This window comes from Taudactylus pleione, unplaced genomic scaffold, assembly GCF_031769625.1.
Source record: "Taudactylus pleione unplaced genomic scaffold, aTauple2 ptg000192l, whole genome shotgun sequence".
Lineage (NCBI taxonomy): Eukaryota > Metazoa > Chordata > Amphibia > Anura > Myobatrachidae > Taudactylus > Taudactylus pleione.
The window spans coordinates 2,685,396-2,704,243 of record NW_028284594.1 but is presented as its reverse complement, the minus strand read 5'-3'; the positions used below and the strand labels follow the sequence as shown (position 1 = coordinate 2,704,243).

At 44.3% G+C, this 18,848-nt stretch overlaps 1 protein-coding gene across 8 annotated transcripts in view; it reads right to left on the bottom strand.

The window, feature by feature from the left end:
* Positions 1–81: 81 nt before the first annotated feature.
* The window catches only part of PKIG (cAMP-dependent protein kinase inhibitor gamma), a 175,956-nt gene continuing 157,189 nt past the window's right edge, over positions 82–18,848 (bottom strand). For all 8 annotated transcript variants that reach the window (XM_088476753.1, XM_088476752.1, XM_088476757.1 and 5 more), the window contains 2 exons: positions 2,864–3,041; positions 82–2,345 (listed from right to left, as the gene is read on the bottom strand). In XM_088476753.1, coding sequence (XP_088332879.1) covers positions 2,266–2,345; positions 2,864–3,011 — 228 coding nt within the window. In that variant the 5' untranslated portion in view covers positions 3,012–3,041 and the 3' untranslated portion in view covers positions 82–2,265. The remainder of the gene's footprint in view (positions 2,346–2,863; positions 3,042–18,848) is intronic.

The following is an 18,848-nucleotide window of genomic DNA, read 5'->3' as shown; positions in this document are numbered from 1 at the left end:
CTCAATACAAGCGTAACCATCCATCCATTTCCTCTAGGACTGTACATCTCCAATAAAGGTCTTTGGGGTGGAATAGTATTCACCTTCTGTTTATTGCACAGTGAAAAGTGACTGTAAGGACAATTACAGTGTACAATAATAAAACAGTAACACGGACACTATTGTGAAAAACTTTATCCATGTACAACTATTTTTTCCTTCAAAAAGACTTGTCATTAGATCCTGTGACATGACATTATATTTACTAATTATTATGTTTTGGTGGGACCCTTTGTTTCCTTTTTATATAGTGGTAAAGCACAGTGTAGTGAGCGAAAACTGTAAGACCTGTAGGCAGATCCTCTTTAAAGTACATTTCATGCACGCATACAGTAGAGGCAGTCATATTGTGGACTGAACCAATATTCAGGTCTGCATTCTGCTCACAAAATGGCTGCCTCCACTGGAGGTCATTTATACATGCACAAAACCAGTTCTGCACATGACGCCTGCTTTGATCTGTGTGTTCCTAAATTTAAGTGGGGACTTTTTACTTATACTGATTTACTACAAATGGATGCATTATTGTGAAGTAACTCAGATTAAAAACATTACAGGTATAGACTGAATGCAAAAATGACTTTCCATTGAGTAGTTTCACATGTAAAGAAAGGTCTCACATGGAGGTAAAAAATATGTTTTTTGCTTGTATTTCATTGCACTTTAAATGAATTGCCTAAACATTAATATTTCATATATGTACTGGCCAACATTCAATACATTCTGTTCAAAAACAAAACCAACAATACTCCTATTTTACTGTAGCCAAGCCTACACCATAGATGGTTGCTGTATTTAGAACAGGATTTCTATGGGCAGTTTTATACTTCAGTGTAAATGTGACCCAAACCTTTGTGAAATCACCGTCATTATCCAGCAGTTGGCAAAGTGCTGGAGATGTGAGAGTTACAACCATAGAAAAACTCCATTAATGATGCTACTGAAAATACAGGTTAGGAATGAGGCACGATGACCTGCATGAGCAGTCATTAGGCTGTAGTGGAGGCAAATTAATCAGAATGCCAGAACATGTAGATTTACCCACCCATGAGTGTAACCCTCACGTCGATTGGTGGGATCCACCTGTGTGTCTAGTTTAAAGCTGACTTGACTAGCCATCTCCACGAGGTGCTTCAGTTGCTAAAGAAGCAACCTATTATAGTAGATCTGGCTGCATCGATCCATACTATCTTGTGGCTACATCCAGAAGTGCAAATAAGGACTATATTTTTGCAAAGGTCAGTGGCAATATTCATGAGAACGCAGTCTGTGGTATATGTCTCAGAGGTTAGTTTCTGCTTGCAGCCTACAACCTATAGAAGTGTAAGCAGAGATCAGCCTACCGTAATTGTGCTTATAAGAGCAGCACAGCTCCCAGCTATTTGAATCAGCCTAGTGGCACACACGGGGAAGGGGGGGGGGGGGGGGGGGGGTAGATTTCTGAGTACATAGACTAAGTCAATGTATTAATGGTGTTTATTTATTAATTCACACAAAATTAAATTTTTGGGGCAATGGAGTATACAGTGTCCTAATGAAAGAAAATAAAAACAAAAAAGACACACCATTATTAAATATCCAGTCTATGTAGAATTTAAGTGTCAATTCCACATAGAATAAAGCACTTAAAATTGTGGACTCTCTAAAAGAAAAGAAAAAAATAGAAGGTTGGCAGTTTAAACTATACCTAAGCCAGAAATCCCCAGCTTCAGTACAGAGTTTTTGGTCCACACAAGTTCCATAAGGCAGTGCTTGAAGTCACCTTGAAGAAGTCGCATAGTATCTATGCTAAAAATTGCCATTGCTATGCGACTGGCGTCTCAAAGGACAAAACTACTTTCATCAATGCAAAGGACATTCTGTTGATGTACAATAAATAATTGTATACGATTACAAAATTAAAAGGGAAAGTGTGTCATACCATCCACAAAATATCATGTCAATGAAATATTGCATATAATTTTTTTCTATGAAGGAAAAAAAAATGCTAAGGCAAGTTTAGGTCAGATGACGATTCAGAAATGCTTCAAATATATTTAGCCACTAGGTGGCATATGGAGTCCTGTGTTGTATTTCCATCCTTAGGCATCTGTGTAAGCTGGACTTATCAAACCCAGTGGACTCTTCAGCCAGAAGCGCCATATGAACAGTTTGGTAGTGGTATTCAATAGTCTATTTCTGTAAAAAAAAGTCAATTATTATGGATGTCTGCAAGACATATCTAATTCACGACGGCGAGCTACCATCTTGTGCTTCAGGACTCTGTACTTGTCCACTGTCTGAGGATGTTGCTTCTGCTTGTCCTTCTGGAATGGTAAAAAAATATTTTTATATGGTACTTAAATTTCGGCCAAAGCTTGAATACTCAAAAGTGCTATATTGCAGTGCAACAAACCAAATACACAATTGCAGTCCATTAGTCATACTTGCACCATGCTATAAGATAAACCCGGGTGTTGCAGCTTAATTGTGAAAGTCAGAGCCATAGCTAGACTTTTTGGTGCCCTGTGCCAGAAAGAGCATTGGCGCCCCCCTCATTTTTCAAAGGGACATGATGCACACAAAAAAGGGGAATGGCCTCATGGGGAAGGGCCAGGGAGGAGATAGTGGAGGCCAGGAGATGCTGGGGATGAAATAAGAGAAAGTTATAAGTGAGAATGATAATAAACAGAAATCTGACAGGCCCAAACAGCGCTCCCTGACCTGTGGTGCCCGGTGCGATGGCACCGGCCGCATTACCCTAGCTACGGCCCTGGTGAAAGTCATATTAGCTTGACAACAGACTTATAATTCAAAAATAAGCACATATAAAACAGTAACTGACCTGCTCCTTGAATGGACAAGTCCCCCATGTTTTCGGAGAGATCTTTCACACCACTTGTGCTACATTCTCCCTTTATGTCAGGTACTGCATTCCGTCTGCCTGTTCTATCACATGTTATGAATTCAGTATACGCAGACTCCACGTCCATAACGTCTCTTTCATATCAAATTCATTAGATCTGAAGTGACATAAAAAGAACAAACAATCTTCAATACAATAAATGATGGCTATATGACTACAGACATTATTAAAGGGGCACTAGCAAAAACAAAAGAATACAAGTTGCATTATATAAAAATAGAGCTAATAACATTTAGAAACATATAAACTTTTTCCGCTTTGTGGAACCATCATGCCTCAGAAGTCAATAGCTGTCATAGGATGCCTTTATCTTCAGAAATGTTGCCTAAAGGCCCATACATCAGTAATCATTTGGGGCACTTCTGCGTTTTGCAGAGGAGTGTGTAAAAAAGTTGGCAATGTATGGGGTTTACCCAGGTGTGGATCATTAGGTCTACAATACAAAGGTAGACAATATTTGGGTAGACAATGGAAGTTAGGCAATAGGTCGACAGGGTTTGAAAATCGAAACACTAAAGGTCGACTGGTAAGAAGGTCGACAGGGTCATTAGGGCGACAAACAAATGGTCGACGCTTACATGATCAACACATTTTTTTTTTCAAGCCCTAATCTTCAACCTAACCCCCTCTCCTGGTGCCAAACCATAACCGTCGGGGTAGGTACCTGACCCTAACCGTCTCTTCTAGTGCCTAACCATAACTGTCGGATTAAGTGCCTAACCATAAAAAAAACTACAAAAAATATGTCGACAATGGCTGTGTTGACCAGTTGTGTGTTGACCTAATGACCCTGTCGACCTTCTGTCCCCGTTGATCTTCTTACTAGTTGACCTTTAGTGTGTCGACTTTCAGACCGTGTCGACCTATTGCCTGTCTAACTTCTATTGTCCACCTTTTTACTGTAGACCTAAAGACCGGATACCGGTTTACCCATGGCCGAAAATTACCAAAAGGTGATCGGAATCGGTGACTCAGGTTGTCCAACATGTTGGATTTCGACGACCAATTGCTAGTGTATGGTAACAATCAGACGATTTGCAGACCGTTACTAGTATTTTACCAGTAAAATGGGTACTTTCACTATTTAAAGATCTGATTTTTGGATGAAAATGATCTGCAATCACTAGAAAATATCGCCACTCTATGGGCACATATTGGTGGATTGGAGAATTATTAAAATCGGGTAAAAAAAACCTACAGAATCTGTGAATCTTTTCTGTGAGTGCAGATGTACAGTCCCCATAATAGATTGAGGCATTGGGAAGAGCAAAAGCATGGGTGCAGCTGGAAAACCTGCACTGAGACAGCTAAAAAGGTTTTGAAATTCCTGCAACCTGTAGAGAGGACACTTACAAATTCATTATTATCCCTGCTGCCTGGATGTATCATTCTGGGAGCAGGGGCAAAGCCCCTTTAGATGCACCCATGGTAAATACACCAGTGATATGAAGTCTACTTTCATTTTTAAGGGCTATGTTTCAAAGGTATTCATCAGATGGCAGCAGTGTAATAGGGCTTTATTGAACTTACATCCTCAGCATCAGCAATGTGGTAATGGATGGGGTTGATGTGTCTAAAATCTAATGGAGTAATTGATCTAAAATTCTGCTGATAGCATTTACAGGGCAAAATGGATTTATAACACAATGCAGCCAACCATAATACTTTCAACAGGTACATTAAGCAGCATTGCTGTTTGAAAAGTAAAGAGAAAGTGTACACTTAATTGACATTGAACGGCCACATTATAGGTTGCTGTATACTTAGTGCTTTTCCCTACACTCAGATCTCTATCATTACTTAATGAGAAACATCAAATATTACAGTAAGAGAACATTTATACGTTATTTTACACAAAATATATGTTTTAAACGATTTATATGGAGCAAAACCGCAATACTTCCATATGTCAGCTGTTTTGTTTAAAGCTACCAGCTGGGTAAATACAGGCATGTATTCCACCATTTTTACAATACTTTTGCGCACTTTGCAGTAATACACGAGAAACATTTGGTCTTCCACAACTAATTTTTCAGTCATATTTGCTTTCTTATACAGAATTATGTAATTTCTTTAAAATACAGTGAAAATAGGTGTTTTGCCAGTGACAGGACTCCTCCCTATATATCAAGACGTATGGTCAGCAATTGTACGGGTATCGCTGGTTGGAACTGCTATCGGCAGCAAGATTGGCCTGGTTTCACTAGCCTATATAGGAAATTGCAGACTGATAAGGTAAATGGAGCGCTTTCATAAAGTGAGCACATCAGAAGACAGTGCAACTCAAGCAAATTATATCACTTCCACATCACCGTTCATATAACTCATAAGGAAAAATAGCTGTATTGGCAAATCTTTTGACATCCTGCAGCGTGGATCCAAAGTCTAACCCAGAAAAGCAGTACACATGTTTAGGCAAGGCTAGGGGTGATGGTGTCTTTTTTATATATTAGGCATACCTCAGGTACTAGATTTCCTTTAGGAACATTTGCAGAAGGTTCTCAGCACTTCATGTGTTCCAAGAAACAAGATTATTGTCAGATGAATTGGTAAGTGTTCTTCGAGTAGCTAAAAGAATTTGTCACCATGAAACCTTGTGTAACATCGTGGGACCTTAATTTGGTGTTCAAGACTCTAATGCAGTTTCCCAAACTCTGCCATTACAGTCCAGGTTTTAAGGATATCCATGTTCGAGTCCAGATGGTAAAAATAGGATTTTGGTACTTACCGATAAATCCCTTTCTCCGATTCCACAGGGGACACTGGAGCTTCAGTACAATGGGGTATAGAAGTGGGTTAGCCAGGAGCTGGCACCTTTAATAAAAAAAAACTTGAATGGTGGCTAGCTCCTCCCTCTCTATAGCCCCCCCAGGTCAGTCTAAACAACTGTGCGTGAGGGGAGCTGGAAAGTAAGGAGAAGGAGACAGAGAAGCCACAATATTCATATATAAAGAAGGTTAGTAAAAGACAAACCAACATTCCAATCAGACAACAGTAACATAAACAACCGTCTGAATCTGGAAATAGTAACAAAAGCAGGTAGAGCAGCGCAGCGTGGGTGTCCAGTGTCCCCTGTGGAATCGGAGAAAGGGATTTATCGGTAAGTACCAAAATCCTATTTTCTCCTTCATCCACTAGGGGACACTGGAGCCTCAGTACAATGGGGACGTCCCAGAGCTCACATCCCGGGTGGGAGAGCGCTGAGAACTCTGCAAAACTGCACGGCCAAACTCTGAAGCGGAGGCCACAAAAGTATCAAAATGGTAGAATCTTAGAAACATGTGCTTGCCGGACCAAGTGGCTGCTCGACAAAGCTGGTTTAAAGAAACCCCACAAGCAGCAGTCCATGAAGGTCTTACCGAGGACGTAGAATGCGCTGTAATGGAAGCCGGTGGTTGTCTGGAAGCCACCACATAAGCCTGTCTGATAGCCAGACGTATCCATCTGGAAATAGTTTGTTTGGAAGCCGGCCAACCTGGTCGGGCCAAATCAAAGCGAACAAACAAAACATCCGATTTACAGAGCAAAGCCGTCCCTGTCGACATAAATCCGAAGCGTTCTGACTACGTCTAAGGATTTCGAATCTGGAGAGTCATCCTTAAATACAGGAACCACAGTTGGTTGATTTATATGAAAAGTAGATACTACTTTTGGAAGGAAGGATTTTTGTGTGCGTAATTCTGCCCTATCTTCGTGGAAAATGAGATAAGGAGGGCGGCATGATAAGGCCCCCAGTTCAGACACACGCCTCGCTGAGGCAAAGTGCCAAAAGGAGAACCACCTTCCAAGTTAAGTACTTTATCTCCACCCTCTGTAGCGGCTCAAAAGTTTCAGACTGGAGAAAGGCCAATACCAAATCTAAGTCCCATGGTGGCAAAGGAGGCACAAAAGGAGGCTGAAGCCTAACTGCTCCTTGGAGAAAAGTCTGTATGTCCGGCAAGAAGGCCAATTTCCTCTGAAAGAAAATGGATAACGTGGATATCTGTACCTTTAAGGAACCCAGACGAAGACCCGCTTGTTAAGCCAGCCTGAAGGAAAAGAAGAAGACGTTATACCTTAAATACTGATGGAGGTGAATTGCGTCTTTCACACCTAGTGACATAAGCTTTCCATATTCGATAGTAATTCTGAGACGTAACCTCCTTGCGAGCCCTAATCATAGTAGGAATTACACTTGACGGGATTCCTTTCTGTCTGAGAACGGCCCTTTCAGTAGCCATGCCGTCAAACGAAGCCGCCTTAAGTCTTGATAAATAAACGGCTCCTGAAGCAGGAGGTTGTCTTGAAGACGAAGCGGCCACGGCTTGTCTACCAACAGATTCCTTATCTGCGAGTACCACGCTCTTCTGGGCCAAGTGGTGCTATGAATAGCACCCTGACATTCTCGCGTTTGATTCTCTGAAGTAAGCAAGGAATTAGCAGGAAAGGAGGGAATAAGTATATGTAGCGGAACCTCCACGGTGTTGTCAGTGCATCCACTGCTGCTGCCTGTGGGTCCCTGGTCCGGAAACAGTAAATTGGTAATTTGTGGTTCAACCTCGATGCCATGAGATTGGCCTGTGGACGACCCCACCTGAGAGTTAGTTGGTGAAACACCTGAGGATTGAGCGACCATTCCCCCGGATGAATATCCTGCCGACTGAGATAATCGGCCTCCCAGTTTTCCACTCCTGGGATGAAGATGGCAGAGATCGCCACTGCGAATTCCTCTGCCCAAAGCAGGATTCTGCTTACCTCCCTCATGGCGGCTCTGCTTTTGGTGCCGCATTGTCTGTTTATATAAGCGACCGCTGTGGCATTGCCTGACTGTACTCGGACTGCCTGACCCTGCAACAGAGAATGCGCCAGCTGGAGAGCATAAAATACTGCTCTTATCTCTAGAATATTTATGGGAAGACCTGCCTCCCTCTGAGTCCAGTGCCTCTGAAAATGTCTTCCCTGGGTCACTGCTCCCCGCCCTCTTAGACTTGCGTCTGTGGTGAGGAGAATCCAATCCCATACTGCGAACCGTCGTCCTGTCAGCAGGTGCGAGGGATTCAACCACCAAATGAGAGATGTTCTCGTCTGGGGAGACAAGAGGACTCGCTGGTGAAGAAATAGGTGGGATCCTGACCACTGGGAAAAAAGGTCCAACTGAAAGGGGCGGGCATGAAATCTCGCATATTGAATTGCCTCGAAGATCGCCACCATCTTCTCTAGCAGGCGGATACAGAGATGTACTGATACTCTGCGATGCCGCAAAATCAGGTGCACCATGTTTTGAATGGAAGAGACCTTGTCCTGGGGTAGAAAAACCCTTTGTTCCACTGTGTCCAATATCATGCCCAGGAAGAGCAGACATTGTGTCGGAGTCAGGGAGGATTTTTGGAAATTTAGAGTCCACCCGTGTTGCAAGAGAAAATTCTGGGTTAATTGAATGTCTATTAACAATCGAGCTACTGACAGGGCCTTGATCAGGAGGTCGTCTAGGTATGGGACAATGACTACCCCCTGAAGCCGCAGCAGAGCCATCATGACGGCCATGACCTTTGTGAACACTCTTGGTGCCGATGAAACACTGAAAGTTAGGGCCTGAAATTGCCAATGGGAGTCTAGGGCCGCAAATCGAAGAAATGCCTTATGAGAAGGCCAAATGGGTATGTGGAGGTAGGCATCCTTTATGTCTAGGGACACAAGAAACTCGTCTTTTTCTAGTTCTGCTATAACAGATTGGAGAGACTCCATCTTGAGCTTGAAGGTTCGAAGATAAGGGTTGAGGTCCTTGAGATTGAGAATGGGTCTCATAGAGCCGTCCGGCTTGGGCTACAAACAAGCTGGAATAAAAACCCTGACCTCTTTGATGGGTCGGAACCTTCACTACCACCTGGGACAATAAAGCTTCTGTATTGCTTCTAGAATAACCACTCCAACTTCAGACCATGGGTAATGATGTCCCTGACCCAGGCGTCCTGGCAAGACTTGATCCACACTTCCCTGAAGTGTAGAAGATGAGCTCCCACCCTGTGGTCCCCCAACTGAGAAGGAAGAGAGTCATGCGGAGGGTTTTGTTGCTGTCTTGTCCTGCTGGGACCCGGATGTAGCGGATGACATAGTTCTACCGCGTCCTCTAGACCCGCGGGAGAAAGCCGGAGCTCCTCTGGAGCGTCCTCTAAACCTACCGGGGGCACGAAAGGACCGAAAAGAGGGTCCTGCTGTAGGTCATCTAGGAGGAGGAGCCACAGATGGTAGGTAAGTGGATTTCCCACCAGTAGCCTGTGAGATCCACTTATCTAACTCCTTCCCGAAAAGCACCTTCCCGGTAAAGGGAAGAGCTTTTACTGCTCTCTTGGACTCTGCATCTGCGTGCCACTGACGCAGCCAAAGGGCTCTTCTGGCTGAGATAGCTAATAAAAGTTTCTTAGAGATTTGAAACCTCTTATCAGGGTGTTTCCACGCTGAGGTTAGGATATCATCCAATTCCTCTGAAGCTGGGAAAGTGACAGCCTGTCTAAATCTCTTAGCAAAAATAGACGGTTTAGAAGTCACCCCTGAGTCTCCTATATGTAAGGCCTGGCATACTGCAGTGGTTAATGCATCTATGCCCTGAGAAATAGGATCTGACTCATCAGGAAACTGAACCTCTTCTAGAACCTCGCCCTCTTCTGGCTCCTGCGCCTCCTCATCCAGAATCCCTTATATTGGGATGACAAGTCTCTTGTTAGGGACATTATATGATGAGGCAGCAGGGGGGCTTGGGACATAACTTTAGTAAGTCCCTCCACAGATTTGGCTAGAGAAAGTGCCCAATCTGGTTCAGGTGATCTCTGTCTGATCGCCTCTCTGTCTCTGCGAGCTGCTTCAAGCTCATCAGACAGTTTTGACATAACAGATGTCATCAATCAGACCATAATGGTTGGGATGGTGTGTCGGCAGCCTGAGGCTGAGACACACACTTGTCACACAGCAGAGAAGAGCTAGATTGGTCTTGAGTGAACTTCTCTGCACATTTCTTGCATGAGAAGGCTTTTTGTGCAGCCTTAGATCCCTTGGAAGCCATGCTGCAGCACTTTGTCACACATGCCACACACACACAGTAGGTGATAGACAGATATAGAGACCAAACTCAAGAAGGGGGGGCAGAGAGGGAGATATGCTATGCACCCTATAGGGCTCTAATTAATAGAGCTATAATGCTCTGAAAAAGCACCCCTTACTGGCCTTATTAAGCCATCTGAATGCAGCCTCCACGAGCAGCCCTGCTTCTAAAATGGCTCCTCAACGTCCTTACAGAAGCGCTGGGGTTGCTGGGAGGCAGGAGCAGAATTCCTACTTAGGCTCCGCCCCCTCCGCTATGGCGCCTTCACAGCGCTAGCGGATGCTGCTCTCTATTTACCCGCCTTTTAAGTCCTGGCTCTCCCGCTAGTCAGGGAGCCAGGACGCACTGACCTTAGGGCTGCCGATGGCGGGGTTTGAGCAGGGGGAAGCCCGCGACATGCGCCGCATTCAGCGCGTCTAGGGCTCCCCAGAGACTGAGGTCTCTGTAGCTGGAGACCTCAGCGCGGACCGCAGGCAGGGGCAGTTGGCTGCCTGTCTGTATCCTCAATTGGATTTCTTTCTTGTGCTTTACAGTGTGCCTAAAAGAGCTTAGGTCCAGCTCCCAGGGCACAATTTTTAGACTGACCTGGGGGGGTATAGAGGGGGGAGGAGCTAGCCACCATTCAAGTTTTTTTATTAAAGGTGCCAGCTCCCGGCTAACCCACTTCTATACCCCATTGTACTGAGGCTCCAGTGTCCCCTAGTGGATGAAGGAGAAATCAAATGGACTGAGGTACTAATTAAGTCACCTGTGCTCAAGCATGGATATCCTTAAAACCTGGACTGTAATGGTGGCGTTTGGGAAGCACTTGAACATTTACGGAAAGCAGTGTTTACATAACTCACACAAAAGCAGTATTTTATCTTTAAATTCTTGTATAAATCTCGTCTACTAGGAGAGTGTGGGAGCTTACAGCATTGTGGTGCAAGGAGCCATTCCTGCAAATGTATGCACATAAAGTACTAACAAATCTCTATCTCTTGACCAAGGTAGGTTCCACATTTCATAGCAATTGTACTTCCAGTTATTTGTCCATAATCAAATAATGAAAATGAGAGGTTACAAATTGTAGACGCATCAGAGCAATTACTGTGTGGCTTTCGAGAAATACAAAGTTCAGGAAAATAGATCATCTCATTGTACTGCCTGGAGGTTCATGTCAAGGGCAGGCTCTATCCAAAGTCACTCTTGCAAGATGGATTTGGTAAATTTTTTCAATGATTTATAATAGGAAAAGACAGGAGAATTGGAAAGTACTGAAGGCACATGTGACTGTACCCAGCCTGACCCGCCCTCTAGGGCCCTGTATACATTATCTTCCGGATGTTGTAGTCTTTGCTAATGCTCAGTCTGGAAGGAAAATTCTTCAACCAGTTGATGAATAAATATTTTTGTATGTATGGATTGATTGCTGGATTTTTTTTTTTTACCTACCCTGGGCAATAGCTTGGGTACAAGCAATTCATTACAGTTGCCATGGAGACTGAGGAGGAAATAAGCAAATTTCTCCATGGCAGTCCGAATATTCCCTCCCATGTTATCGGTTTATATATTGGGAAGTTATACACATCATACAAAGTACATATACTTTAGACTTTACATATTGACCACATTATTCCTATATACATTTATGATAATGTGTTTGATACTCCAGATTTCCTGCCCCAGTGTAACAGGAAGCTCCTCACATTATTACTCTGTACTATTGGAAACCACACTCAGGGCCTGATTCAGACCCGCTCGCGAGCGGGTCGATGGTGGCCCAGTGCGCATGCGCACGACGGAGCCGGCTCCGTCATGCGCATGCGCGAGACCCGGTTAGCGACGGGCAAACCGTCGCTTTGGGTCTCGTACCAAAGGGGGCGTTGCGGTCGATGTTGAGTGACAGCACACCCCCTTTGGTGGACGTGCCGGGGGCGTGGCTGCCCAGACGGAGGCGTTCCCATGGGAACGCCTACCGTCTGGGGCCGGCCCCACTGACATCACAAGTGATGTCAGTGGGAGTGCTTTCGGCTCTGTTTGAGCCGAAAGCACTCTAGGATTTGCGGCAACGAGGCCCTAGCACAAGGGTCTCGTCGTAAGCCCGATGGTCTTGACCATCACAACCACCTTCCTGGCCGCTCGCTATAGCTGTGGGTGGTCACCCACAGCTATACGAGCGGCCAGGGGGCCGCTCTAAAAATCAAGAAGGACGGCCCTGATTCAGAGCGAGCGCTCTGTCAGACTGGTTTCTTACTGCCATTCATTTCCTCACATCATGACAGTGCTCCTGTCACCTGCTGCCCTGTCCTCACTGACATCATCACACAAATTGACTGGTCACTGCCTCTCACAAGAACAGCTCACTCAAGATCCCCTGTACATTTAGCCAGTCTCTAAGACTTCAGGGACACAAGAATTGTTTCCATGACGTGCTTAGCATACCAGGGGACATCTGGTGCAAAAAGATAGGGGCCTCCTCCCAAATGGCACGTGAGAGTATCATAATTTGGGCAGTTACAGTAATAATGGAGCAAATAAATATGGATTGTGCTAGGGAAAGGTCCTGCTATTGATCATTACAAATGGATTTTAAATAAAATTTATGATGGAATACATACAATTCTAAAGTATGGGGAGAAGATTAGTTCACTATGTAAGGGAAGCATATAGATTACACTAAAGTGCCAAAAGTCATGGGATAGATGCCTAGTAACATGTATGAACTTCTCCAGCCCAGCGAAGTGCACAAGTTGACATAAAAACTCAGGAGAGATGATGACTCATGCCACCTGGATACCTTCCCACATTTCCCTGATATTTGTAGGTGCAGGATCTTAGGTGCGAATAGACCTCTCCACCACAACCCATAAATGCTGTATTGGGTTCATGTCGGGCGAAAGTGGTGACCACACCATTCTTCGGAAATCTCTAGAATGCTCCTAGAACCAATTCTGGACAACTTCGGACCAGTGACACAGGGCATTATCCTGCTGGAATATTCCATTGTTGTGTGGATACATCAAGTCCATGAAGGGCTGCAAATGGCCATCAAGCAATGCAACGTAGTGTTTACTGGTCATTGACGTGGTCAGGTGGACCAGGGGACCCAACCCATACCAGGTGAACACACCCCACACCATTATGGAACCACCACCAGCCTGCACAGTGACTTGTTGACAACTGGGGTCCATGGCCTCAATGGGTCTGCACCACACCCGAACCCTGCCATCAGCCCGAAACAACTGGAACATTGACTCATTAGACCACGCCACACATTGTCAGTCCTTCAGGTTCCATTTAGCAACGTCACAAGCCCAGGTGAGGCGCTTTGTCCGGTGTCGTAGTGTTAACAGGGACAATCTGGTGGGTCTTCTGCTCCCATACCCCATAGAAGCTAAAGAATGCTGCATTGACCTGATGTATATGCGTCTGGTACCTCCTGTATTGAATATGGATGTGATTTGAGCTTGTGTCACTTGTCTGTTACCACGGACAATTCTGTACAGATGCCGCTGGTCATGATCATTAAGCACCCATGGTCGGCCATTGTGCTGTTCATAGTGGGTGGTAATTCCTTGCAAGAGATATTTCCTGGCACACACGTGACACTGTAGATCGAGGAATGTTGAAAGTTCGCACAACTTTGGAAATGGAATGTCCTATCCGTCGGGCAATCACTATCATGCCCTGTTCGAATTCTGATAATTCAGGTCGCCTTGCCATGAGCAGCCTTGCCGGTGTTCAAACTGACTCACGGGAAGTCAGATTACAATTGATACAGGTCTGGGCATTTCCAAGATATCACAGTACGGTGGCGTCACCTACCATTACCTTTACATACTGCTATCCCATTTTTTTGGGCACTTCAGTGAATGTTTACACAATAACACAGTACACACTTTCCCTTCAGTACACACCTTCCATTCTACACTATAACCCACAATACACTGACCTGTACACACTATATACGGTAATCAAGCACGTTCAGTAATGTCCTTGCCTCTCTATGTCCAGCATAGCCACTATAATATTTACACATTATACAATTACTCATCTACACTATAATCTAGTACACACTGTCCCAGCGGCAATATAACACAGTATACACTGTCCTTGCTGCATTATAAACCAGAATACACTGTCTTCACTGCACTATAACCCTGTAATTACTGTCCCAGTTGCAATAACTCCATTGTTATGCTTTATTCATTTATATGACACCATAAGGAGTCTGCAGTGCTGTACAGGGATTAACAATACAATTGTACATCAATACATTGGATAACAAGGATAACTATTCTGTAGGGTGGAGGGAATAGGGGAAGAGAGAGGACGGGCTAGTATAGCATAATGAAAATGTATGTAGGAGTTGCAACCACTGTCCTGGTTGCACTAAAACACAGTATACACTGTTTTAGCTGTGCTATGAGACATTATGCTCGGTTCCAGTTGCACTATAATCCAGTATACGCAGTCCTGACTGCAGTATCATTTAATATACATCTCATAGTTTGAAGTTATTCTATAGTAATATTCCAGATATTTTCTGTTTCAAATATATGATCCTGGATTGGCAGAAACGTTTGATATCTTGAAATGTACTAATTAATATTATCCCTAAAGAGACATGTGGAGTATATTCTTTCCTTGGAGTAAAACGTAACAACAGATGAACGACATATTGCAGATCTTCCAATTTGTAGCACATTACTTCCCAAGAACACACACATTTGTTTCCTTCTATTTAAAAGTGTCCATGTGACCATGTTTGAATATTCTTACGAGTGTCACCTACACACAGAGAAGGGAGCTAGTTTGTGAGCTCAACCCATTGTACAAATTCATAAGTAAAGGTTGTGATGAAATGGATATATGAGGGGTTACCTAGAGAAAAAGGTATATGATGGAGTTTGCAGCATAAAGGGATTTTGAAGAGCACCTCAAACAAAAATAATGATAAATGGGGGGTAATGACAGAGTGTATAATAAATCATTTCCATAATATGGATATATATTTCAGGTAGGGATGATTATCCAGCATTGGAAGAAGAAAAGAAAAAAAAGAGGATTCTCAAGCATTTGAAAAGCTAAATGGAGACACAGGAGTTTGAAGAGTTAAAATAATCTAAAACACAGCTTCTTTGTATCAGGTAACCCCTTGGGTGTACTAGGAAAACTACATTATACATTAGTTCATTCATTCATCATACAACTCCTAAAGTGTGTACATTTTATTCCAAAGGCCAGAGTTGTGTACAAATGTTTGCCATTTAACCCTTCATATCCAAATATTTAACAAATACCTCTTTTAAATCTGTTTTATTCATTACTAATTTCTTAAACTGTTGAGTAAAATGTAACTGGTAGTATTACTCATTGAATCAAACATACCCCAAGGTTGATTCACCCTAAGAGGAGTGATGAGCTAAATCTAACATGGTTGTCAATGGAACAGATTATTTTAATGAGGCAAATCCATTGATTTGGGTGCCGCAATAATTTAAAGAGCGCCCAATGTAGCATTTCAATTGTTTTTGGGTACCCATTCAGTGTTCTCCCCAGGCTGTATGTTGCAGGCGCATCGCCCGTCAAGAAACAGCTGCCGCCCGGCACTTTGCACTCACCCCCCCACCTAGGACTCCCCAGCAAATTTCTGCCAACTGCATCTCCCCAGCCAATCGCCGCCAGCAGCCTCTACCCTGAAATGCTCCCCATTTGCTGAGAAAAGCGTCTAGCCACTCCCCAGTGCTGTTTGTAGTGTGGAACAACATTTTCCATCTCCAGGCTGACCGGCACGTGGATCTCCATTCTCTGCTGTTTGTGTTATTCCTTTGGGTCCAGTGGAGCAGATCAAGCGCCATGCTAAGCTATTCTCTTGGACAGGCTCTATCAGCCTGGCAACCGCCGGGCTCAGGAGTCCATGCCGGTCCCTCTGCTTCCTCCCCAGCCGCAGTGTAAGGGCAATCAGTCAATGTAGATGGCCGGGCAACCATGGCTGTGGAGGAAGCAGAGGGGCAAGCATGGTCTCCTGATCCTGGTGGCTGCTGAAAATCTAGCGGTCGGCCAGTCACACTGACAGACTGATCAGCATTGATCTCTGTCTGTCCTCCCTGCCACAGCCGCATCTTCCCCAGCCCAGTGTCCCTTCCTCATGGCTACCCGGCTGATCAGGCACACTGAAAGACTGATCAGCACTAATCACAGTCTGAGCTCCCTGCCACACCTCCCCCAGCCCAGTATCATCCTCTTTTGTACGAGGCAGCTACAGAAGTGGTGGTGATCATCAGGAACACCCACCCCCTGCTGCTGAGGGGTGGGGTGTGTAATTATGTGTTTATACATACTGTATATAATGCATATTATATGTAGAAACACATATTTACACCCCCCAGGCTGTTTTTTGCGGGTGCACCCGGCAAGATACCACCTAACAAATTTTTGAAGCACCCGTCTGGAAAAAATTTCTGGGGAGAACACTGCCCATTAATTATCACACTTGTTGCAACCAATTAGACAGGGTTCAAACATGTTTAGCATATAAACTAGTCTAAAGTCCTGGTTAGGGTGCCCGCACCACAGACTTTTCCCACGTTTCTGTTCGTCTCCTAAGGAGTGGGCCAACAGAAATAATGGCGCTGGCGACTGTTTGCACCCGAACGGTAACAATTGAATTGCTCCATCGGGCACAGACAGCTCCCGACGCTACCAATTGAATCAGCCCCTAAATGTGAAGATGCCAAGTTCTGGTGATATAATCTTCTGCTTCTGCTGCCCTGTACTGCAGGCTGCCCTTCTGCAAGGTGTTTGTAACTTAATATTTTGCAGGATTTATTGTCTATGAATAGGGATAGACTGACATCAATTCATTGTAATGTGTTAGGATTAGGAGCACTTAAGGCTAAATTTCACACACAAATGTGGAATGTTATGAATATTCTGTGTAGCAGTTTAGAAACAGAGAGAGTAAGCCGTACAGAGGGGGTCATAGATCAGGATATAAGGTCACCTTATCTTTATAAAGTTTATGGGGTAATGTAATAGCCTGCGCAATGCAGGCATCTGAGAGTTTCTGGTGAGTCTGCCCGATGTTATAAAGGGGCAATCATTTCAAAGGCAAAACCAACCTGGCGAAGGCTATTACATTTACCCCTACGTGTTAGATATGAAAGTGCTTGCCTATTTCTACATTTTTCCTTAAAAGGGTATATGAGGGATTACAATTACAAAGATTATGAGGGGTAACAAAGGCTAAATGAGGTGTAAGCACTGCAAAATCTTGACAAAGTCAACATTTAATGTGACACTAATTCCTTATAACAGACATTAAAGTTTAAATTGGTACAGCATGAGTAACAACAAGAAGATTCATCCAGCTGTATTTATCATATCTTTTAGCTGCAAAAGCTCCTGGCACATACTTCAAAGTCCAGCTATGTCCTTGAATTCCAGTGAGATGTAACTTTGGAGTGTGCTCCAGAGAGACCAGCTGTAGTTCTAGTGGTACCGACAATTAGTAGAGACGGATATGTATATAAGAATAACTATGTTTAGTACTGTAGTACTTGAATCCCGTGTGAAACTGAAATTTAAAGTAGGCTGCATCTAATTTGGAGTCTTTCAGATTGATCGTTGAATCACAGGAGGCCACAAAGTACAGCTGACTGAAAGCCGCTCACACACAGGTCTCATTGGTCAGATATTGCTTTGGGGGTTTTTTATGTCAGGGTCACAAAGGTCAGATATTGCTTTGGGTTTTTTTTATGTCAGGGTCACAAAGTCCTATCAGCTGTTGTCAGCCTCTGGTTATTTAGGCTAAAGTGGGCAAACATCACTTACTGACCAGTAACTAGCAAATTGGCTGTTGAAATTGCCATCTATGTGGACATCTTTATATCTTCCTTGGCATATCAATCAGGTGTCTCTTAGATTATATTTCTCTTCCCATGTTAACATATCTAGTCAATGCTGTGGATTCCTCTCCATAGGCAATGAAACATAGTTTACTCAACAGCGGTCTGGTTTCAGTGCACTGCCAGGATGCAGAGTTCAGAATCATTACTGGTCTGACACTACAAGAAACCCCGTGGTTGCAATAGATTAAAAAAACGAAAACAAGACTAAGGTCCGGATTCAATTAGCCATGATAATTTGAAAAATTAACGTTTGTGAAGTTTGCGCACACTTCTGGGCTTTTGTACCCAGTGGTCAAAGTGGGAATTTTGAAGTGGGGGTATGGCAAATGTAGATGTTGTGGCAGTGGTGCAACCAGAAACAATGCGTCAGCAGTGATAGGAGTCGAGGGCGTGCAGACAAAAATGAGCATGGGCACGCATCACAAGGGGTGTGTCAAGCAGTGATTGACGGGGAGAGAGAGTGAACGGAAGAGGCAGAGGGTGACAGATAGAGGCAAAGAGTGATGGGCAGAGGGTGACTAGGAGAGGCTGAGGATCACGGTGAGGCAAAAGGTGACAGGGAGAGGCAAAGAGTGATGGGCAGAGGGTGACGAGGAGAGGCTGAGGATCACGGTGAGGCAAAAGGTGACAGGGAGAGGCAAGGAGTGATGGGCAGAGGGTGACGGGGAGAGAGTGACTGTGAGGCAGAGGGTGACAGGAAGAAGCAAAGAGTGATGGGCAAAGGGTGACGAGGAGAGGGTGACGGTGAGGCAAAAGGTGACAGGGAGAGGCAAAGAGTGATGGGCAGAGGGTGACAGAGGCTGAGGCAGAGGGTATCAGGGAGAGGCAAATAGTGATGGGCAGAGGGTGATGTGGAGAGGCTGAGAGTGACGGTGAGGCAGAGGGTGATGGAGAGAGGCAAAGAGTGATGGGCAGAGGGTGATGTGGAGAGGCT